A 22,245-nucleotide genomic window follows, 5' to 3' on the forward strand; every position below is an offset into this window, starting at 1 on the left:
CTCAGGCCACACAGGGCCCTTCCACTGATTCCCTATGGAAATGGTTTAAGAAGAATCTAGGAGCGCGAATTGTGGATGAGTGGCAAACCGCAGTTGGGGAGACCAAACGGCATGGAGGCTGCAGTCGCGCTAAGGATCACTTTAAGGAACGATGGTGTGTCAGTCGCGGCTCACTGGTAGTTAATATAGTAGGGCAACAAGTATGGGTTTCACTGGACGGGGAGGTGGTTGGTCACAACTAAGTTGAGGGGCTGACGCAAACGTAATTCCAGTAACATATGGGGAGTAATTAGCAACTTTAGTGGGTTTTAAGTGTTGTAATAATCGTAAATTTGCGGGACTATAATCCCAATAGAATACATGAGCCCCGCCTGAAATAAGGATGTCGAAGAGCACATAAAATGCACGAGCCAAAAAAACGTATCAGTCCTCGCTTAAGTTAGTTGCGTAGGGTCCCTCGTCTGAAGGAGCATCTATGTCGTGCGCATCTTGGTCGTTACATAGCATTCGTTGCTAGCATGCGTACCTGATCGAAACATCTCTTATGGGTCCCAAGAACAAACCCTAGAGCTAATCTGGTGTATATGTTAGGTACAGCAGACATTCACGAGATTCCAAGTCGCAATACAACACTTTTAATCCCATCTCCCTTGCTACAATTTGTTCCAGTCTCCAGCCAGTCAATGGAAAAAGGATTTATGAGAACTGTAACACCTAAACACATACTTGCAACCTGACAGTTTATTGAACAAAATGGTTGTTAAGTCCTTGCATCCTAGTGTGGATATTCCACTGGTTCCAGTAACTGACTGTAAGTGTTCCGGCCACTTCAAGTTTGACCTCTTTTCACGATATACGCGACATCATCACCCACACCTATACAGTCTTCCTTTTTGATCCCATACGAAAGGATCCGCAAAGACGTAGCATTGTGGCTTTAATTCAAGCTGAAACCGAAGAATCGTATACATATGGACAAGTTGAAGAAAATGTACTCAGACTTGCTTCAGGATTGCGATCCATGGATGTTCGCAGAGGAGTCACCGTGCAAATGTTTGGACCGTCTGGGTATGTGTTGACACGCGGTTGTTGACCCGCTGTTGTTGACACGCTGCACTGTTGCAGAAGCAACTTTTAGGTTTAACTGGTTTTTGTAAATAGCGTTGAAATTCCTCAGATATGCTTTGGAATCCTTCATGCCGGAGGGACTGTTACCACTGCCAATTACGGATACAACGCTGATGAACTTGCATACCAACTGCAAGATTCGAGGCCATCGCTCATTTTCACGACACCTGAGCTGCTCTCCATTGCTCTCGAAGCAGCCAAGACTATCAACATGCCTCCTAAACGTATCATTACTTTCGGTGGACGCGTGAATGGTCATTCATTCTGGAAGGATATTTTTGGTGACGCAAATCAACAGACACAAGTGTCGTGGACACGAGAGCAATTGTGCACAGAACCATGTTACATCCTCTATTCTAGCGGTACCACAGGTATGAGATCTTCACCTTTTCTTGCTCAAAACTTTGCTTGCGCAAAGTTGCACGCTACTCTTGCTCAGGTTAACATCCTCTCACAAAGGTCGTCCAAAGGGGGTGATGCAATCTCATTATAATTGGGTAGCGTCAAGAACGCAACACTTGGCCGTTGTTTCATCACAACCATCTGCACCTGCCGGAACGATCAACTGTGTAGTCTTTCCTCAATACGCCACCGGCGGAGTGAGCATTTTCCAAGTAAGAGCCTCTCTCTGTCTCCCTACTTCCAATACCGAATGACGTCCTAACTGCGCTTATTAGACCAACCTTCAAGCTGGAATGACTTCGATTATATTCAGAAAGTTCTCGTTTCGATTGTTTCTTCAAATGATAGCAAAACACAAGATCACGTCAATGGTCCTACCTCCTCCAATTCTGGTTATGTTAGCAACGTCTCCTGAAGTACGATTAGATTCAATGTGGGGAAGCACAAACGGGGAAACTCAATCAATTTTCGATTAGGTCGAAAAGTACGATCTCTCCTCAATAGTGGCAATTGCAGCTGGAGGTGCAGCTCTGAGTAAAGAACTGGCTGCCATGGTCTCAGCGAAATTGAATGTACCCGTTACGGCAATCAGTCACAATTATGGAGCTACTGAGATGACATCCGGTGGAATCTGGCATGGATTAGCCCGTTGAGTAGTCTTTTGTTTGGATATCTGTTCTTTACCACTAACGATAATATTTTTCCTAGCCGTTCGTCAAGGATCTGTTGGACTGATTCTACCTAATAGCGAAGTCAAGCTCGTCAACCCGGACACTGACGTAGAGGTCAAAGGACCGGGAGAGGCAGGCGAAATCTACTATAAGGGTCCGAACGTAACTTTGGGATACTTGAATAATGAAAAAGCTACCAAGGAAACGTATGTGAACGGATGGCTGAGAACTGGAGATGTGGCCATGTATGATAAGGACGGTTATTTTTACATTGTTGATAGAATCAAAGAGGTAAGGGTACGACATGTCTTTATGTTGTCAGTAGCTTACAAAGGCCACTTTTGTGATACAGCTGATAAAGTACAAAGGGATGCAAGTTGCACCAAACGAAATTGAGGCTGTCTTGAGAACTCACCCTGAAGTCCTCGATTGTGCGGTGGTTCCAGTACCGGACCAACTTGCAGGAGAGCTTCCAAGAGCTTTTGTTGTATCGAGGAATCGAGGAAATCAGCAAAAACTTGCCGAGGATATTATCGCATTCGTCAACCAACGAGTCGCTGATCATAAACACATACGAGGTGGAATCGTATTTGTCGAAGAAATCCCAACCAATGCAACGGGAAAGATCTTACGTCGTGTCCTTCGAGACAAAACTGACATAACTCCATTCTCGGCCAAGCTGTGAAAGTAGTTCAAATTGAATAAACTCGAGTGTTTAGCTGAGAATTTAAAGATGGAAAGTACAACGACACGTCAATACAATAGATTTCTAAATTGTGTGTTTTCTCTGAACTCAAGTCTGCGATCGCTCTTGCTTTGCTTGATGGACTGGTATACGCGTCATGATTCCTTAGAGCGAGATCGTCTACACCTGCGAATACGCGTTGGATACTCTGCAACATTCGTAAATCAAACGCAACGATGACGTTCTATCCAACGCATCCCACACCAAACCCTAAGGCCGACCAGCTTCGAAAGCTCCTGGCACAGCCTGGAAAATGCCATCTGATGGCTTGTGCTCATGATGCGATGAGTGCCAGGTGCTTAAATGTGAATTTGAAAAGTGACAATGTCAATAGCTTTGTTGCTGGGCCATGAACTCCACCCATGGGCCACGTAGCTCATCAAGATGGAGTATCTGCGATCGTATTTGCTACCTTGATCATCTTAAAACCATCAAGCTCATCATACATCTCCATCAGGTTAATCGAGGCTGCAGACTTTCCATTGACTTTCATGTCAGGCTACACTGGTACGCAACCAAGCTCTGAGACTCTACTTTTTTTCAAACACTTATTCAAGCGCAATGTCTTAGTTTCGGCTTCGAGGGGCTTCCCGGACACTGGTACGCAAACTCACAATCCAACGATTATCCCAAAAACCGATATTGAAAGGTCGCCATGTAGGACTGCTCTCTTATGGAGAAATGGTGTCTCAAGCTCAAATGATATGGTATGAGCCAACAAACGTACGGAATGAGATCATCCGTCCTTCGTTAACTGCCTTGTTGACCAGTTGGAGACACTGAATACTCGTGATTGCCAGATTAATCTTCCTGAATTTAGTGACGCAATTGAAATTCCTTGCATCGGGGATGCTGATACAGGTTACGGCAATGCAGTGAATATCCGTCGAACCGTTCAAGGGTATGCAAAAGCAGGAATGGGCGGTGTTATGATAGAAGATCAAATCGCTCCCAAGATAAGTTCCAAGTCAATGGTTGCTTGCGACGCAGATGAATACGCCTTTCGCCCAGCAATAAGTTGAACATATGCTCACATGCTGCTTCTGTCAAACACAGGTGTGGCCACACCAAAGATAAAGCCGTTTGCTCCAGAGAAGAAGCGTTCTCCAGGATTCGAGCTGCCGTTGACGCACGAAATGAAGGAATGGACATAGTCATTATGGCACGAACAGGTATCTCTCAAGTTTTGAATTATCAAGGAAAGGTCTGCATATCTTATTTCTTGGTTAATATAGATGCCCGTATTGATTCTCTTGATGAAGCTATATACAGATGCAAGGAATTCCGAAAATTGGGTGCAGATATCACCTTTTTGGAAGCACCTCTGAACAAGGCAGAGATGAAGCGCTACTGCGATGAAGTCGATGGTTGGAAACTTGCAAACATGGTTGAACACGGCAAGGTAATGTTCTCTGTCATGGCATTTATTCAGATTCCAGCCATTACAATATCGTTTATCTACTCCCAAAATCCGCATAGACGCCGATCTTGCCCATTGCTGAACTTCAAGAGCTAGGCTATACCATTGCTGCTTATCCGGTCACTCTCCTGTCTGCATCCGTAAAAGCAATGCAAGATACTTTGGCCGCAATAAAAACTGGACAGCCAAAAGATATTTTCCCACACATCCTTCCCTTTGACAAGCTCTGTAAGCGCGTGCCACGTCTTTGCTCTCAATTCAGATACTAACCTAGTTATCAATAAAGGTGACGCCGTCGGCTTCAATACATACTATACAGTCGAGAAGAGGTACCGGGAAAATCCCGATGCAAAAGAAGCCTCTGACGCAAAGGAAGAAGAGCAGCCAGCCACAAAAAGAAGGAAGGCGAAAAAGTGAGAGCTCCATACCAATATAAACCCTGTGTTCTGTTTGACTCCTTACCAATATAAACCCTGTGTTCTCTTTGAACATGTTTTATATATCGTAGTATAAATGGAAAGGAACTATGAGAATGATATGACAATGCAACGAGGGTTTACAATCTACATGATCAGGCAATTCCTTTGAGTCTTGCGATGTGACTTTTTCATTGCGAGTTTTGCTGCCATCGTGAAGAGCTCATTGACCTGCTCATTGGTCTTGGCCGACGTTTCTATATACTTGACTGCCTGGATTTTTGGTGCGAGTTCGAAGCCCTATGATATTGATACAGGAGTTGGATACCGTCTGAAGCACGAGTTAAAAATCTTGCGTTTGCGTACCTGGTTGGCTGGAATAAGACGAGTGTCTGGTCGTGAGGCATATGCTTTGTCGTCGCGTAAATCCTTCTTGTTACCAACAAGAATGATTGGAACGTTTGGTAGGAAATGTCTTAATTCTGGGACCCACTAATATCAGAGAATGTCTGAAGTCAGTCTGCTAGTTTTCTTTGCAAGCTTCTGCTATTGCTTCACTTGCTTTGTCTGTAATATTCGAAAGAGAGTCCGGGTTTCCCAAGTCAAATACCAAAATCACAACGTCCGTATCAGTATATGACAAGGGCCTGAGACGATCGTAATCTTCTTGTCCAGCTGTATCCCATAGCGATAATTGCACATGTTTGTTTCCGCCAATGCAGACTGTCGTGACAAAGTTTTCGAATATTGTTGGAAAGTATTTCTAATAAACGAGATAGATTTGGCCATGAGAATGCTGCTCGATTAAAGAGACTGTGATAAGCGGTAGTCAGATGTCCCTTCCGCCCAATACGGTAGTTTGGTAAGCCTTGCATATGCTCCCATCTTGAAGAGACATATACATATGGCCAGCTCCATTGATATAAAGCTTTGTAGTACGAGGTCATCATCTCATATTCCTCTATAGTTTCCTACTCCCATCACATTGTCCATGAAGAAGTCGACAAATTTCAAACTCACATCAGGGAAATCTTCACCACTTTGGACCATCAGCAAGGCTGTTTTGCCACAAGAACCGTCTCCTACAATCACCAGCTTTCGTTCGGGCCACTTGGTCTCAGATACTGTTCCGTCCTCATCTGCGTCGACCTGATTCTTGCTGCTGTTGCTCCAATTGAAGAGTTGTTTACGTTGCCTAGTGTTGTCCATGATAGATCAGTATAGATCTTCAGGCGATATGACACTATTGCTCGTGTGATCGGTGCCTCTGTGCCAGTTCCAGCACTCGTCAGCTTCTGGTCGTTGCGGAAAGCCAGTGTTGGAGGGAATTTGAAGAGGGCACTCACATGTTTTGAAAGACTGGGTATAAACAGTGTAAAAGTATACGTGTATCGTAGCGTGATTCTTTTCCTGTCTACTTGTCCTTCTGCTAGATGCTGGATCTCTAAAGACGCGATCGTTTAAGAAATCATAATCCCTGCTAGGCAACCAACTCATGCGCAGTAACGTCTCCGATCACTACTTTATAAACTATACAACTATCAAGGTCTTAGTGCAGCACGTGCTTTCTCAAGAATGTCCTTCTTCACCTTTGGATATTCTGCGTCCTTTTCTAATATCTTGAGACATACTTCAATGGCCTCAACGTATCTCTTGGCTTTCAGATAGTTGAAGGCTAGGCGATAACCTGTAGCTGCAGAATTATGGTTACATAGCTGCCACGCTCGTTCGTACTGATCCGATGCATCACGATACGATGCTTCCTTTTCCATTATGTGTCCCAGTAACTCATATGCACGTAACGAAGACATATTGTGTTTGAGTACTCGTTTCACTAATTCCGTAGCCAGATCAAACTTCCCACCCTAGCCGTTCACTGACGAGTCAGCAAAGCCAAACATTCATCCTTGTTCACAACTTTGGGGAACCTACCTGAATGTAGATATCAGCCAAGAGCAGCCAACTACGTTCAAACTCGTCTCCTAATTCACTAGTCCAATCCAGCTTAGCTATTCGTTTGAGCTGGTTCCTGGCTCTCGGTGGTTGCTTAAGATGCATATAAGCGATAGCTTGACCCTGTTAAAAGTTCTAATGAATAAGCCAAACTAGACATTGCTTAAATGTAACAGCCAGAGCTTACCAAAAGTGATGGCACATGATCAGGATTATCGTTGAGAACGTCTGTCAGCCTAGCGACAGCCAGTTCGCACTCTGATTTGTGTCGTGTGCCCATCAGTGCATAGCACTCCAACACACGAGTTTTAACAGACTTTGGATTTTGAGGTAGCTCCTAGTGCAATGGTAACGATGCCTTGTTTCAGAGGAAAATGAAGTCAACGTAATACATATCAGACACTTACTTTCAACAGCTTGTCAGCTGTAAGTACCGCCAACAGGTCAGAATCAGAATCATCCGTCTCTGCACCAGGCTCTTGAGCTTCTCGAACAGCATTCAAAGCCTCACCACCCAAAATCTCATTGTCGGGATTCAAAAAGATTTCGACCATTGCAGAAATGGCTCGTTCACCCCAAACAAGATCTCTCCTGCAAGCATTGAATTCTCGCAAGGCTAGATTTGCATTATTGATATACCGAGCATGCAATCCTTTACAGAATCTCAATCCAGCCGTGCTAGCTGTTCCAATGACCTTCTTTCGGCGGTCTTCAACGATGGTGATGGCTTTGGCTGCTTCACCTAGCATGCCAGCTCGTCTCGATACCTCAATAAATCTTTCCAATGCCATATAATTCTGAGGTTGACGTTCCAGCAATTCTCGGTAATGTGTAATGGCGTGATCGAACGCACCTCGCCGCAGTGAGACATCAGCAACTAGTACAGCAGCTTCAGGGTCATCTGGGTTCAGTTTAAGCAATGAATTGAGATATGAGTGAGCATTGCCCAAATCCGTTTGACTCATGCAGAGCTTAATCAAACATATCAGAGACTACGGTGTATTTTCGAGTCAGATGGTGGTACTGTACAGTTCGAATCGACTGAAAAAAATAGTTTACCTGACGACTAGCGGAATTCATCTGAAGGGCTTGAGTCCAGAAGTCCTTTGCAGCATCCGAGTCATTCATAGCAAGAGCCACTTCGCCAAGTTGATGGCAGATATCTCCACAACCAACTCGTAACTGGTCAGAAGTTGCGGTAGAGCCACCTCCGGAGACGGCCCGCAGCTGCAGATCTCGAGCCCGGCTCAGATACGTAAAAGCGGATGGTAGATTACTAGTATCATGATATATACGAGCCAACAACAAATTCAATTTGATATTTTGGTGCAATGCTACATCTGCTGCTCTGCCGCTAGCATCTTGGCCGTCCAAACATTTATGTACGATGCGTTCAGCTTCGTCAAATTGACCCAAACGGCGATGCAAGTCAGCCAAGTCAATCATCAACGGTATATCTGTTGCACCTTCAAGTGCGGATTCATAATATGCAATCGCCTTCTGATAACGATGCGTCTTAACAAGAGCATATCCAACCTTTGAGGCGAGTTCTCTGGCTTCAGGATACGATTGTAGAGCCGACTCATAGATAGCAATTGCTTTTTCATACTAGGTTCGTAGTAAAGGTTGGCAAACTGCAGAAGAGATTGAACGAGAGTCTTACTTCAGAAATAGTCATATAAGCGTCTCCTAGACATATAGAGTTCTCTGCAGACGGCGAGTGCTCGACAATATCACCAAAACACTTTACATACATTTGGTTGTTGTGATTGAACTTGAGATATATCTCAGCCATACGAGTTTTGGCATCAACAAAGGTATTATGGGTTGGAGGTATGGTGCTCAAAAGCTCGATTGCCTTGTCGTAGTCTTCACGTTGAATGGCAAGTTCTGCACTAGCAAGCGTGAAGCGGGACCCATCCATGCTGGACGAGAAAAGCCTTTGCGCATCTTGCATCAATCGCGTGGCTTCTTCCTAGAGGAGAAGAGGGGTTTGTCATCCAACATGGAGTAGAGAGATTATCATTAAAGACGAACCTGATGATTCAATTTCCCGTGACAATCCACTAACTCCAAGAACACATTAACCCTATCAGAGGCAAGAACTCCCTCTGATGACGCTTGCAAGCCTAAACCCCAATGAATTTATCAGATTGTTTTGCTTTTGCCATCTACAATTTGAGTTCAAATCAAAACACAAACCTTTGCTCTTTGAATCGACTCCTTTGGAAACAACGGAAAGGGCCGCTGAAAAAGCGGTAATGGCTTCTTCGTAGCGACCTTGGCCTGAAAGGGCCTTGCCTCTCAAATAGTTCCACGACAACCAACCTCGTACTTCAAATCCACCTGCGAGAGCCATCTCACAGGATTGAAGGGCCTGATCATATTTCTTGAGCTGTATTTGGATTCTTGCCATGAGCAAGTGAGCTTTTGGCGAGGATTGGTCTTGCTTTAGAAGAGCAACGAGAGTGGACATGGCTGTTGAGGATTGTTGTGAGAGGTATTGAGCGGTTGCTTGAAGCAGAACTGCAGCAGAGCATGCTGGTAGCAGTCGGGTTACAAAGGAAAGAAGAGCTTCTGCTGATCGTAAAGAAGGATGCCCTGCTTTTGGGTCTGATGGAGCCATCTCCATAAAATCGCGAGCAACCTCCATTAATAAATCACAATTGATGTGAATAAAGAATGAGACGCTATGGGTGTTTTGAAGTTAGCTTTGAACCGCATTCTCGAAATATGGCTTACTCCCAGCATCATTGCTACCTTGGCTGAATTGTTTCGGCTTTCTGACGCTGTAATTCAACGACCTCATCCAGCGACTTGATTCTGGATTCCGAGTCTCGGTAAGCAAGCCAAGAATATAATGAGGTCAAGTAGGCGATGTAACTTGAATGTCCTAGAACGGCAAAGTCGTGAGTACTGGTAGCACTAGACTCAGAAATGTACCGAAAAAATCACCTAGAGTGGCCTGTAGCTCATTGCATAACTCCAGCTGTTCTCCAGCCGAGCCATAATCACCATCCAGTAGCTGGCAGTGAATCAGACCTAATGAGACAGTCGATGCAAGATTCTCCTAGAACTTGAACTTTTACATCGACAAAAGACTCACCTTGTAGAGCGTCAAAATTATGAGAGTCTAGATTTGATGAAGTCTGGTATGCGTCCTTGGCACTCGCCACGTTTCCTACAATGTCGAAATGATTAGCACCATTCCAAACCCTAGCTGTAATTGATGACAGAAGCGCGAAACCAGCAGAGGATATACCGCGTAATATTTGCAGATACCCCATTTCAGCCCAGATGCTACTACTAGGGTCTAACTTCAATGCACGTTCAATCATTATGTAACATTGTTGCAAAATTCCAGCATGCCTCGAGGCAAGTCTGGAAAATGCTCTTGACGTGGAAAGAAGCAAAGATGAATTTGATGGTTCGACTTTCGCTATAACTTGATTTAATTGTGTCAATTGTTCTACTACTGTCTTCAAGTTGCCTTCTCGACACACTTGATGCAGAGCAGCAGCAAGCAATGCATCAATATTGTCTGGTGCCATTGTCAGCACGATGGTAGAGGCTTCTAGCATCTGATCCCAAGCTTCCATGCCGAGCAATATCCACATTCTTTCAATATGAGCGGGGAGGAAGGTAGGTAACTTTACAGTTATTTGTGCTGCCAAATCCAAGGCGACTTCTAGCTGATTGCGAACTTTACAGAGAAAGTCCATTTTACCCATCAAAGCATCTACAGCGAAACTGTCTACTTCCAATGCTCTATCAAACCAGTTAGATTGGGCTGGTCGAGAAGCCGCTCGTTTTAGTTCAATCCAGCCCATGGCAGTCAGAGCCAGGGCTGAATTAGCAATATCTAGAGCGGATTTAACGTGTTGCTTGGCGTGGTCGGTGTCGCCAATGTAGAGATAGAAGAGAGCGACATGTATATGAGCACGATCCGAGAGGTTCGTTGAGGAAGAGGCAATTGTTAATTTGGCCTGTAGTTCGTCTATGGCCTCGTGATCTATCAAGGAGCAAAATAGAGTATTTGAACTTGAAAAAGAAGGGGGCAGGATGGACTGGTGGAGTTGGCAGTACCTATTGTCTGGCATTGACGATGAGCATGAATCAGGGCCGCGGGGGCCGCCAGGACTAGATCCCTCTTTTCCAAGAGAGGGAGGAGATCTCGTATGGCCTCGACAGGTTTCCCTGTGGGATTGACAAGTATGAGAAATGAGTCTGGGTTGGTGTTGATGTTTTACAGGTGTTGAGTGTGCGTACTGCATGAGAGGAGGGAGAATGCCTTCCAGAAGAGCAGTAAGGGATCTCCCATTCGTCGCTTGAGTGCCAAGTCACATATTGTCTTTACATGATGAAACCAACCCTTTCTGCAGTAATAGTGGACCTTAATTGTAATGAAAATCCGGTTAGATCTCGTGAAGGTGAGCAACGCAATTCAAATTAGTACCAGCGACGTGTCTTCTTCCATGTTGATCCGTTCTTTGTCAGTGAGTTAAGAGGGCATGTGAGGATTGATTGTGAACTTGAACATTTTGATGTCCTTTTTCCGGCAGAACTGCAAACGTACGCGTCAAATTTCAAATTCGATACTCAATATACAAGGAGACTCACCCGATTTACAATTCATCTAACCAGGATGGAATGACACGCTTTCGTTGTCTTTCAAACTCCCAAAACTAGAAAAAAAAGTACTTCCAGGCCAAACAGCTCGATACCCCCAGACAGACTAGATAGAACTGAGAATGGCTTCTCCATCTTCCTCTTGGTGGCCTTTCGCCAGTACTGCTTCTCCCTCCTCTACAACTGCAACATCTCTCGATACGAAAGCTGCTGCTAGCTGTCCAGTTCCACACGGCCCATCTGCTACCATGCCTGCCAATCATCCCATAGTCCCTGCTGCAGATAGAAAGTCGGCTGAAGCTTGTCCTATCGACCATTCCAAATTCCAAAAACCTTCAACAAGTAATAAGGACCCAGCTGCGTGTCCTATTCCACATGACAAGTCTACCCCAGATACTATAAATCCATTGAATATGATGCCAACCCTCTCTCAGGACATGTCGCCTGGCCAACAGGTCCTGCTCTCTACTAAGAGAAGCGATTCCACCATCCCGAAAACCAATGCTGAAGAACATGAACCTACTTGGGTCTATCCATCGCCACAGGTGGGCTAGAGTTTATGTTCGCATTGTCAAATCGAATGACCCCGTTCTACCTGCTCACCACCATCAAATTTACCATCTACTAGCAATTTTATAACGCTCTAAGAAGGAAGGGCTGGGAAACTCCTGAAAATGATGTACCAACTATGGTGGCTATACACAACTTTCTAAATGAAGCTTGTTGGCAGGAAATCTTGAAATGGGAAAAGGTCCATGAATGGTAAGAGACACCTGTTGGAAGCATGCAATTGTGTATATGGAGGCTTGTTTGAAGTCTGGCCGTCACTGTCTAGCACCTTCCTACAATTTTACTGCTTATACTTGTACTCAATTGCTAATACTTGTCTTACTCCGTAGTGATTGCAAGACTCCTAAACTTGCGCGATTTATGGGAAAGCCTAGCACCCTATCGCCGAAAGCTACTATGATGACGTGGTTTGGTGTCGAAAAGCCCTTCGATCGGCATGATTGGGTGGTGGACCGTTGCGGAAAGGAAGTCAGATATGTCATTGATTACTACTCTGGTCATGATGAGCCAGAGTCGCCCGTGTTTCATGTAGATGTCAGACCAGGTATGTGCGGTTTGGATGCATGAATCATTTCTCAGTTTCCAACGACAGTTCCGCTGAAATCTTCCCTGAAATCGCTCAACAGCTCTAGATTCGCCAGAGGCGTTTGTTGATCGTGCTCGCATGTCCTTTCAGGGTATCTGGGATCGTTGTTTTGCTACAACTAGTAGCGCGGCCAATAATTAAAATATGTATCTTTGTTGAATATTATTATTGCTGTATTCATCTCTACAATTTCCCCTCACACACATCATTGCAACAAGCCTTTTGTAATTTATATATGAGGGACGTTACGTAGAGCATGTTATCGATATATGCCTTAATCATATTAGCCTCGATAACTGGCGTGCTCTCCAACGAGACATGTGCTTTGTCCCAACAAGTTGACATTCAGCTCCCAGTCTGTTTGGTTCATGGGAATGAGAGAACGACCACTGAAGCCTACAGTACAGTCGCTGAAACGATGGCGGCGTCGCCTGTGGCTTCTGTCTCTTCTGAAATGGCCGCCAATAACATCCAGACATTTGAGCAATACTTGGAGAAGCACGACAAGAAGCACCATATCGTAACTCCTACCATAGACTCCACTATAACTGCTCCTATTATTACGCCGGACGTCAATGAAGTTGATCAGGGCAACAAGAAACTCACAACAGAGCTGCCGAAAGTTTCACCTGCTTCCACCAAATCAAAACCAAAGGCCAATGAAGAAAGATTCAATTTTGCCAGGTATGTAAATTCTACAGAATTTTCGTTATCTTCATTGTCGTCGCCTGGGGATGGAAGCAACCCAAGACAGCAGTAATGGAAGCAACAGTGTGATGAGCTGTCTATACGTTTCTTCCACTACGATGTTTGCTGGCTTTATATGAGACGGATTAGTCTGTAAAAGTTACTCCGAAGCTTATAAACAACTTCAGTTTCAATTGTGCAGCCAAAATTCTTGCAGCAAATCCCGAAGCCTCCTCGTCTACTTCTATATTGTTGGAGTCCAAGGACGGCTACATGATGAACAAGTGCAACGCAACAGACAAGTTTGTTGTGATTGAGCTCTGTCAGGTATGCCAAGTTTTTGGGCAATGCACATTTCCCTCGCTAGCCTTTATATTGCGATACTAGGCCTTGAACACTGACATTCGTTTGTTGTCTGATTATTCAAACAGGAAATTCTCGTTGATACAATAGTACTAGCCAACTTGGAATTCTTCTCCTCAATGTTTAAAACAATTCGCATCCAGGTCTCGGATAGATATCCTCCGAAAGGTGCAAATGGCTGGAAGGAACTTGGTGCTTTTACAGCTAAGAATGCACGTAACTTTCAGGTATCCCAAATTCTCAAAGGCTTGTGAACGATGTTCGAAACGTTCCATGACCTTTCCGTTACCTAGACATTTCATATCAAAAACCCATTGATATGGGCAAGATATTTGAAAATCGATTTTGATACATACTATGGGAATGAGTTTTATTGTACGCTCAACGTGTTACGCGTGTACGGCACGACAATGATGGAAGACGTGATGACGGAAGACACGAACGCAGGTGAGTCAACGGCAACGTGTATACACGAAATCAAAATCTCACCAAAATTTATCAGATGAGCCGTCTGCATCTCACACGACACCTATAGCCGAATTGTCGCGCGAGAGCTTCCATCACCACATAGTCACACCATCATCGAAACCAACATCACTACCATTCTCGGTACTATTTAAAGACCACTTCAGTAACCCAATACCACCAGAAACCCATCCTGAAATTTCCATGTTGCGAGAAACGTCACCATCAGCTACAGCTTCTGCTTCCCAAACGGGGACTCAGGAGAGCATATTCAAAACGGTAGTGGCGAATGTCTTGGATGACATCACAACCACGCAACTGATTCTCCATGTATTAGATCATGAAACGTTTGAGTGTGCTGGAGCACAATGCGACTCTCTCCTTTCAGTATTTGGTGCAGTCTTGATGCAATTGGTCAGTTACCAGTACGGGCTCTAAGCGTTTTTATATTATAGGCTGAACAGAGCGAACTCATCAATCGAGTTTTTGCTGAATCTCAGGAGGCTCAGAGGAGGGGTATTGAAGCATCTATCACGAGCATGCGTGAAGAAATGGATGATTTGCGATACCGCATGGATCAAATGGCAATCCAGGTTTGTTCCAGGGCTCTGCAACATATCATCATGTTCAGGATACTGACAATACTTTTGTTACAGCAAAACTGGATTTTTGTACTTATGATTGTCGCTTTATTGAGTTTTAAATACCAAGAGCTATTACAACGACTATGGCCATCGCCGTCATCGCATGAAGCTGTTAGAGCTGCAGCACATGAAAAGAATCACAACGCGGCTGCCATAGCAAATGAAGAGGAGAGACTGGAGCACCCATCGTCGCCTGACAAAGCTACTCAAAGAAAGAGGAGGAAGCGACGACAATCGAATGCAAACAATCCAATGGGAGTTGCAATTGATGCATCGTCGCCCGATCGCTTGCCATCGTTCCTGTAACATAGTCACTTGTTTAAATGCATACTCATGCTGAAAGAGATTATCGATAAGCGTTTGTGCGTGACCAGTTTTCAATTTAACATCAGCGAGGCATCGTTGATCACTGACGCACTTTTCGATCGTGTACGAGTTGGAGCTTCAAAACAGATCGCGGACGTACCAAGGCACCATAAACATTATAAACATTGCTTAGCCACGCTTTACTCGTCTCCACGTCGTTCTGGTGTTCATTTAGTATGAATCATTGACTTCCGTTTTCGTACTTTTCATTCTCAGTAGAAACTTCAACGATGATGGAAATAGAGCTCCTCCAGGACACCTCAAAACTCCACACTCAGCGAGCTGATATCGTATCAGCATTCCCTGAGGTGGAACATCTCTTCCTTCACGCTCAACTGTTTGCTGAATGGAACGTTGCAAGGTCATTCCTTGCCACTGTAAAGAATACATTGACCAAGGATTTGTGTGCATGTATCTGCCGAGGAATCCCTGCTTCAGCAGGACGTGATCCTGGCCTTGTAATAGCCTTCTCTCCGAAAAACAATGACTTGGTCGAAACAATTAGCATCGCACTGGACTCATTCAACTCTACGAATACTGTACCGTTAAAACTGATAAGATTCAGTGGAACCCCTTTTCAACTTGAGCAGGCTCACGATGCGGTAAGTTTATTAACATTTGGTACTTCGCCAGCATACAACGTTGACAATATTTATGCTTTCCTGAAAGGTCAGGAAACGGTACAAGGACGTCAAGGTAGCTCTACATAGCAACACCATGTTTGTGACGGCCGACAAACTTGTGACTCCTGCTAAAGCAAGTGGAAGATTCATACCGCACATATCTCTGGACGACTCGCCTAGGCTGAAATCTTGTGTCGAGCTACACCAGCAGTTTAGTAAAGAAATTGGTCTTGATAATCCAACCGAGGACGAATCTACGGAAACAGTTAAAGATCTATTGGGAAGGAACTCACTGTTTGCATGGGAAGACAACGCCGTTGTAGGAACGGCAGGGTTTGTTGCCGAGACAAATGAGAGTTTAAGGATCGCTTTTGTATGTGTGCTGCCGCAGAATAGGAGAAGAGGGTATGCTAAAGCTGTGGTCCATGGAACTGTGCTGGTGGCCCTTTCCAGAGGGAAAAAGTACGCAACATTGGTGGCAGACGCTGCAAACGCTCAAACAAATGCATTGTATGAGTCGATGGGATTTAAACCGGTAAATCAGACGAGCATCTTATACATTGAGTAATATCATACATCTCGTAGCGCATATTATAAAGTACTTACAGTAGCTATAATGGTTCGATTAAAGTACCTCTAAATCAACGTGCTTTGCCTCTGGCACTTTTTCCTAGGAATGAGCACAGACCTCGTCAGCACATGTCAACGAATGACTTCTTGCGTGTTGGAATGACTGGACGAACCTTGATATCCTTCTCTAGTCTGTCTACCTCCCATCCAAGTCCAGAGATCACCTTTCCTCCAGATTCAATCATCCATTGCTCCAATTCTTTGTCTAATTCTTTATCTGACTGTTTTCGATCCATTGCTACAATATTCTTCAATTTTTCCAGTTCACGACTGGTTAACAGTGGATTTCTCTGTATCAACCTCCTAGTGATTTCCTCGCCATTAAACAAGATTTCAGCCTTGAACCGGACCCATTCAGGACCCAATGTGGTCGACTTTACATCGTGCACTGAGGTGACCACCGGATCTTGCTCAAGTATGGACACAATCTCCTTTTGCCTTTGTGGATGCATGGAGGTTTCAACCAGTGCAGAAATGTTACGTCTTATGAGGAATAATGCAGCTGATCCTAGTAAGACGCCAATTCCAATGGACCCAGCCGAGTCAATCCATGATAGGTCGAGATATCTGTGCAGAAGATATGGGAGTTAGATAGGTCTACGTTTCGACTTCTCAGAAATCAAGATAGTACAAACTTTGCGAGAGACAGACAGATCCCAGCCAAGGCAACACCGGTGACTGCAGTACAATCTTCTACCAGCACTTGGACTGAAGTTGGATCCGCACCCCGTTGAATGTATTCCTTGACTGAAACTCCTGCGGCTTTAGCCTCTCTTGTAATATGTCTCAGAGCGTAGGTAAATGTAGCTGCTCAAAACAAATCAGTAAGTAACGACAAAATGAATGGAACTCTAGTCTAACGAAACCGACCTCCTTCAAAGACGAGGGAACCTCCTAGCGCATACCAAGCAGCGGTTGGATCACCAATAATGTGTGATCCTAGTAAGCCAGACACTCCATGGTAGAGTGAAACACCTCCTCCCAAGAAGAAGATACCCATACCCGATACTAGGGCCCATGCATATCTCTCCATTGCAAACCCATATGGATGAGCAGGATCCGGGTCTCGCAGTGATCTAAGTGGGATGGGTTTCTGTGGGTCCTGAAGTCTACTGTACCAAATATATTTCCATTACCTCCATATGCCGACCATCAAAATACATTCATTCAAAACATCAGCCAACGAGTGTAGAGCTTCAGAATACATGCTAGCAGAACCAGAGGACATTGCGCCGTATAGCTTGCCGGTGAACATGATGAGATTGGTGGTGATTGCCAAGGCGACTACACGAGCAGACCCTTCGAGTGTCTTTTTTCTCTCAGTCTTGCCAATACCTATCAATTTCCACAATTAATATAGAAGAAAGCAAGGATAGAAAAGGTGTACATCTAACCGTCTTGTGCTGCTCGGTTTTTCTTGCGAGCTTGCGATTTCCACCTACAGAATGCAAAAGCTTCAACAGATTGATGGAAGAGACACGAAATCCAGGCAGCCGTTAAGTATGAGAACTCACTCTCCAACCCAATTTTCGATTTCTATACGATCATTAGGGTGTGAAGAGATGTGTCTGGTAGAGGAGCGTTTGATGGTGAGGAGGTCATTGTAGGATGGTTTTGATGAAGCCTACAAGAATTAAGGACGTGTTAATGGCGTACTTCAACAGTTGATAAAAAACATGAACAAGTACAATCACCATTCTTGGTCTGGTTACGAAGGATATTGACGACGGCGACAACTGGCTTGCTCTGTAAGTTCCAAGTCGACAACGAAGACATTGTGATGATAAGAGCAGCCGACTTGCCCTAAACATGATGTTCGGTCTGTTCCGGATTGTTGTGTCTTCGAAGACACATTCATCAACAGGCTGCGAGTCGAGTGAGCTAGAACTTGTAAATTTATGTTTGTAACATGGATATAAGCGCGTCGAACACGTCTCGTCCCCCGAATTGTCTCATTGTTTGGTTTGTCCATTCAACACAACTACTACTTTCTACGAGCTTGAAGAAGCCAAGACGGAAACGATGCTAATGATCATGACATTGCATCTCATAGCACTATAACTTTGCAACTGGCATTTGCGTACAGGGCCATACAGACTGAGATGAATTGGGAAGCTCATCGTTGAATCATCAGACAAACCAGGATCTTACACTCATGGCAAACGGGCTAGAACGACGAGACTTTATGATTACATATGATCCTGCCATACATGAACCAAATAATCAGTCGAATCGCAGGCCAGAGTATGTATTCAGAGATCCATCCTCATCAAAACCTCAGGACGATCCACGTAAAACTGCAAAGGCCCTGGAAAACTGGGAACGCTCACCTCGCAGAACTCAGAAATTGTTTACTCCCGTCTTCTTAAAGGTATCCGCATTACACTCTACAATCTACATCTCGTTTCTCGAATGGACTAACCAAACAAAACACTTTCCGCAGCATGATCAAGACTCGCTCGGCCCACCTCCGCCTCCTACTATATTTATATCTCGACTCACACAACATGCTACTGAATCCGAGCTCCAACGTGTCTTTTCGCAATTCGCTCCAGTTGCTACACTACGTGTCGAAGCTAGCTTTGGTTTTGCTACATTACGCTTCTCTGGAGATCCTCTCGTCGCCGGCCTAGCTGCTCAAAACGCTGTAGCCTCAGCATACTCACAAGAAGGCTGTGTCGTCGACGGCTTCCTTGTCCACGTCTCGCTGGATGATGCAAGTAAGTTCTGCGTCCCAAAACACAATCACACCGCATTTCCGTATTTCGGGCATAGCTGACCCGGTCCTCTGGTAGGCAAATTATGGGAGGAGGCCATTGAATCCGCTCATAATCCACCACAACCAATCGTTGCACCCGTGCAACAAATGGAAGCTCCTCCGGCTGTAGTATTGCCAACAGCAATAAAGCCCATTACTGCTCCAGCTCTGGATAATAATGAAAACGGCACTCTAGTCGCTAATCTAGATGCTGATGCGGCCGACTTGGAAGAAGGAGAGCTGCCAGAGGAGGGCGAACTTGTAGACGACTATGACGACGGAGAACTAGAAGACGCCCAAAGCCTCGTAGACGACCATCGACCAGCAAATTCTCATAAGGGGTACTCACCGCCGCCTAGCCTAGCAACAGCCAGTGACTGGAGAGGGCGAGATGCCGAAAGGTCTTATCGTCGACGTAGCGAATCATATTCTGGAAGTGACTACAGAGAAGAATCGAACAGAATCGACAGTTATCGACCTTCTCACAATAGAGACACGTATAGTCGTGATTATACCTCATCTAGTGACAGATCCCTCTCTCCCCCCCATAGACGACCATACTCGAGCAGACGAGATGACGATGATCGTACCAGTAGACGGACCTACGAATCTGAATCCAACTCTCGTCGTCGTGGTGATATCGACAAAACACCTCGTCGGCATGATGGTGATTCTTCGTCTCGTCGTTATGATACTGACTCTGGTGGTCGTCATGATGTATACTCAGCAAATCGCCGTGATGAGCGTAGTCACCATGAAGACCCAATTGGTAACAGTAAACGTCGTGATGAAGAGTCATCAAAAGATAAGGATCAACTCCCATGGCGGACCTACTATAATTATCCAACCCAGCCGGAACAGTCCTCAAAAGCATCCATGCCGGCTCCTCTTGCTCTACCATTAGATCCCATAGAAACTATAATCGCTCAGGCCACCAAAGACATGATTTCTGAACTATCTCATGTATTCTTGAAAGATGTCAGGAATCGAGTATTTGGTCCACTAGTAGTTGAAGCCGCCAATAGAAAACCACGTCCATCCACTGTATCATCAGGCAAGTCAATGCTTGTCACACACATCATAGCTCAAAAGGCGACGCCACAACTAACTCTACTTCCCTAGGTGATGCCCCCAGGATTCCAACAACCAAAATCGAGCATTCAGAGGGTGGGTCGTTGGTCAAATTCGACCCTTCAGATCAACCACTATCTGATCCTCCTGCTATACGACGATACCCTGACGCAATCGCCAAGAGACCCAAACCCGTCCGAAAGGAAAAGGATGTTGAGGACATCCCGCAGTCAACTGTCGATAGTGAAGAAGATGAGCGTCAACGCAAGGAGCTCAAACGAAAGAGACGAGCTGAACGAAAGCTTGAAAAGGAACGTAAGCGAGCAAAGAGAGCTGCCGAGTCGAAGCTCGATGAAGGAGATCGTTCGAGTACTCCAGAAGTGCCTAATATTGAGCTACTCAGCAATGGTAACAATCCCAGGAATGCTAAGAGAGTCGACAGTGGTCTGCCTTTTGAAGCCGAACAAGATCACTTTGATATCTCTGACAAGACTCGTAAAAAGCTAAAGAAAACTATAGCTAGTGCACAAGTCGAACGATTTTTAGCAACACAGAATAGTAGGAGTCAACAAGACACCAGTCAAACGGTGGTCGATATTGACTCTGATGCTGATATGAGAGATTCGCGTGGATCTCCTGTATTTGATTCATCACGTATGGCTGGAACAGGATCAGGGTATGATACAGAATTGGACACTTTGGGTATATCTTTAGACGATCTAGGTCCGATGGGTGCTGAAGAGTCTGCATATCTCAAAGAAGCCATCAAGGAGCAGTTGAAACGTGATCGAAAGCAACGAGCTCGTAAAAAGCAAGAATTGCTCAAAGTCAAAGCACGGCCAGTTGCAGAAGTACCTCAATTGTTGGGGATCCAAGTCATGGATGAAGGGCCATCAGCGGAAAATGCCGAGCTAGATGGAATACCCACACATAAAACAGGGTGTGCACGTACCGAACCGGTCTACCGTATTCCTGAAATCGCCAAACGTAAATATAGATTGAGAAGTGGCGTCGGTATCGGTCTGGGCCTTAATGCTGGTCAAGACTCGAGAAGTGTAATATATGGAAGAAATACCGCTTTGGTTGTTGAACGACCACTGCCAACCACAACGAGCCTGACTGGCCCAGGACTCTCCATTGTCAGCATAAGAGCTGGCAATAGGAAAGGAGGACCAGTTGCTCCACTACAGTCGCAGTCAATGGATTCGTTCTCTGATGCCGTCAAGTTTAGGCAATTGCAAGCTCGTTCGAAACATGTAAGATTTGCCAAGTCGGCGATTCACGACTGGGGTCTCTTTGCTGCAACGTCGTTTGTGGAAGGTGATTTCCTGCTCGAGTATATTGGAGAAATTGTTCGTCAGAGGGTGAGTCGTCTGGATTAATTTTACATACCCATTAATTTTACGTGCCCGTATCAATGAGCTCAGTGGTTTGATTAACGGGGGATTTGCATTGCTTTTAATTTTGGTGTCTTCGAGTTTTGGGTCGTTAATCTGTGGTTACTAACATGAACTATTTCCATCAGGTGGCAGATATACGAGAGAAGCGATATGAAAAGGAGGGTATTGGATCTTCTTATTTATTTCGAATTGATGAAGATCAAGTCATTGACGCTACTCGTATGGGCAACATGGCTCGTTTCATAAATCATTGTTGTGAGGTACAAACATGATTTAGGTCTTGCTTGAACTTTTCACATCAACCGCAGAAACTCACTTGACTGACAATTCCACCAACTCAACCGAAATCTAGCCGAATTGTGCAGCCAAAATATTGACTGCTGAGGGACGCAAGAGAATTGTAATTTATGCATCACGGACCATACATGAAGGGGAGGAATTAACGTATGACTACAAGTTCCCTATCGAAGACGAAAAGATACCGTGTCTCTGTGGTGCCAAGGTGAGTTTTGGTAGTTTGCGCACAGGATTCCAAAACACATATGTTAAGAATTTCGTTTTTACCCCCGATTTCGTAGAATTGTAGAGGCTATTTGAATTAGCCATAGTACTAAACTTTGTAGAAAACTCCTTGTGGTGTACATAAACACGAGCTCCAGACTGTTCAAACCAGACCTTGTCGTTCACGTCCTGATATCCTGTAATCCAGGAGAGGTCC

General features: G+C 44.8%; 8 protein-coding genes across 8 annotated transcripts; 5 read left to right on the top strand and 3 right to left on the bottom strand.

Moving 5' to 3' along the window:
* Window positions 1–753: 753 nt before the first annotated feature.
* SmJEL517_g05479 (uncharacterized protein) lies at window positions 754–2,886 on the top strand (the record flags this gene model as incomplete). Its single annotated transcript, XM_031171405.1, has 8 exons — window positions 754–811; window positions 885–1,068; window positions 1,162–1,499; window positions 1,588–1,727; window positions 1,806–1,946; window positions 2,007–2,178; window positions 2,239–2,492; window positions 2,554–2,886. 8 exons carry the CDS (start codon window positions 754–756, stop codon window positions 2,884–2,886), a joined length of 1,620 nt encoding a protein of 539 aa, XP_031022570.1.
* A 422-nt stretch (window positions 2,887–3,308) lies between these two features.
* SmJEL517_g05480 (uncharacterized protein) lies at window positions 3,309–4,783 on the top strand (the record flags this gene model as incomplete). Its single annotated transcript, XM_031171406.1, has 7 exons — window positions 3,309–3,453; window positions 3,517–3,653; window positions 3,717–3,847; window positions 4,003–4,118; window positions 4,182–4,348; window positions 4,426–4,594; window positions 4,653–4,783. The coding sequence occupies 7 exons, from the start codon at window positions 3,309–3,311 to the stop codon at window positions 4,781–4,783; spliced, it is 996 nt and encodes a 331-aa protein (XP_031022615.1).
* Window positions 4,784–4,929: 146 nt separating this feature from the next.
* SmJEL517_g05481 (uncharacterized protein) lies at window positions 4,930–5,991 on the bottom strand (the record flags this gene model as incomplete). Its single annotated transcript, XM_031171407.1, has 4 exons — window positions 4,930–5,082; window positions 5,149–5,274; window positions 5,393–5,545; window positions 5,803–5,991. 4 exons carry the CDS (start codon window positions 5,989–5,991, stop codon window positions 4,930–4,932), a joined length of 621 nt encoding a protein of 206 aa, XP_031022616.1.
* A 332-nt stretch (window positions 5,992–6,323) lies between these two features.
* SmJEL517_g05482 (uncharacterized protein) lies at window positions 6,324–11,212 on the bottom strand (the record flags this gene model as incomplete). The annotated part of the gene is made up of 14 exons (XM_031171408.1): window positions 6,324–6,647; window positions 6,715–6,858; window positions 6,923–7,072; window positions 7,143–7,727; window positions 7,795–8,343; window positions 8,399–8,710; window positions 8,773–8,864; window positions 8,938–9,425; window positions 9,496–9,628; window positions 9,691–9,777; window positions 9,842–10,747; window positions 10,822–10,932; window positions 11,005–11,128; window positions 11,192–11,212. The coding sequence occupies 14 exons, from the start codon at window positions 11,210–11,212 to the stop codon at window positions 6,324–6,326; spliced, it is 4,026 nt and encodes a 1,341-aa protein (XP_031022617.1).
* Window positions 11,213–11,486: 274 nt separating this feature from the next.
* SmJEL517_g05483 (holocytochrome-c synthase) lies at window positions 11,487–12,661 on the top strand (the record flags this gene model as incomplete). The annotated part of the gene is made up of 4 exons (XM_031171409.1): window positions 11,487–11,909; window positions 11,993–12,126; window positions 12,264–12,478; window positions 12,561–12,661. The coding sequence occupies 4 exons, from the start codon at window positions 11,487–11,489 to the stop codon at window positions 12,659–12,661; spliced, it is 873 nt and encodes a 290-aa protein (XP_031022618.1).
* Window positions 12,662–12,938: 277 nt separating this feature from the next.
* SmJEL517_g05484 (uncharacterized protein) lies at window positions 12,939–14,985 on the top strand (the record flags this gene model as incomplete). Its single annotated transcript, XM_031171410.1, has 7 exons — window positions 12,939–13,204; window positions 13,396–13,534; window positions 13,639–13,797; window positions 13,864–14,017; window positions 14,073–14,449; window positions 14,491–14,628; window positions 14,692–14,985. The coding sequence occupies 7 exons, from the start codon at window positions 12,939–12,941 to the stop codon at window positions 14,983–14,985; spliced, it is 1,527 nt and encodes a 508-aa protein (XP_031022611.1).
* Window positions 14,986–16,293: 1,308 nt separating this feature from the next.
* SmJEL517_g05485 (uncharacterized protein) lies at window positions 16,294–17,995 on the bottom strand (the record flags this gene model as incomplete). Its single annotated transcript, XM_031171411.1, has 8 exons — window positions 16,294–16,338; window positions 16,412–16,865; window positions 16,934–17,105; window positions 17,169–17,374; window positions 17,435–17,633; window positions 17,693–17,736; window positions 17,813–17,922; window positions 17,987–17,995. 8 exons carry the CDS (start codon window positions 17,993–17,995, stop codon window positions 16,294–16,296), a joined length of 1,239 nt encoding a protein of 412 aa, XP_031022612.1.
* Window positions 17,996–18,453: 458 nt separating this feature from the next.
* SmJEL517_g05486 (histone-lysine N-methyltransferase) lies at window positions 18,454–22,129 on the top strand (the record flags this gene model as incomplete). The annotated part of the gene is made up of 7 exons (XM_031171412.1): window positions 18,454–18,669; window positions 18,742–19,018; window positions 19,094–20,114; window positions 20,192–21,491; window positions 21,653–21,787; window positions 21,880–22,029; window positions 22,106–22,129. 7 exons carry the CDS (start codon window positions 18,454–18,456, stop codon window positions 22,127–22,129), a joined length of 3,123 nt encoding a protein of 1,040 aa, XP_031022613.1.
* Between the last annotated feature and the right edge of the window lie 116 nt (window positions 22,130–22,245).

Source organism: Synchytrium microbalum, assembly GCF_006535985.1.
Source record: "Synchytrium microbalum strain JEL517 chromosome Unknown SmJEL517_scf0051, whole genome shotgun sequence".
Classification (NCBI taxonomy): Eukaryota; Fungi; Chytridiomycota; class Chytridiomycetes; order Synchytriales; family Synchytriaceae; genus Synchytrium; species Synchytrium microbalum.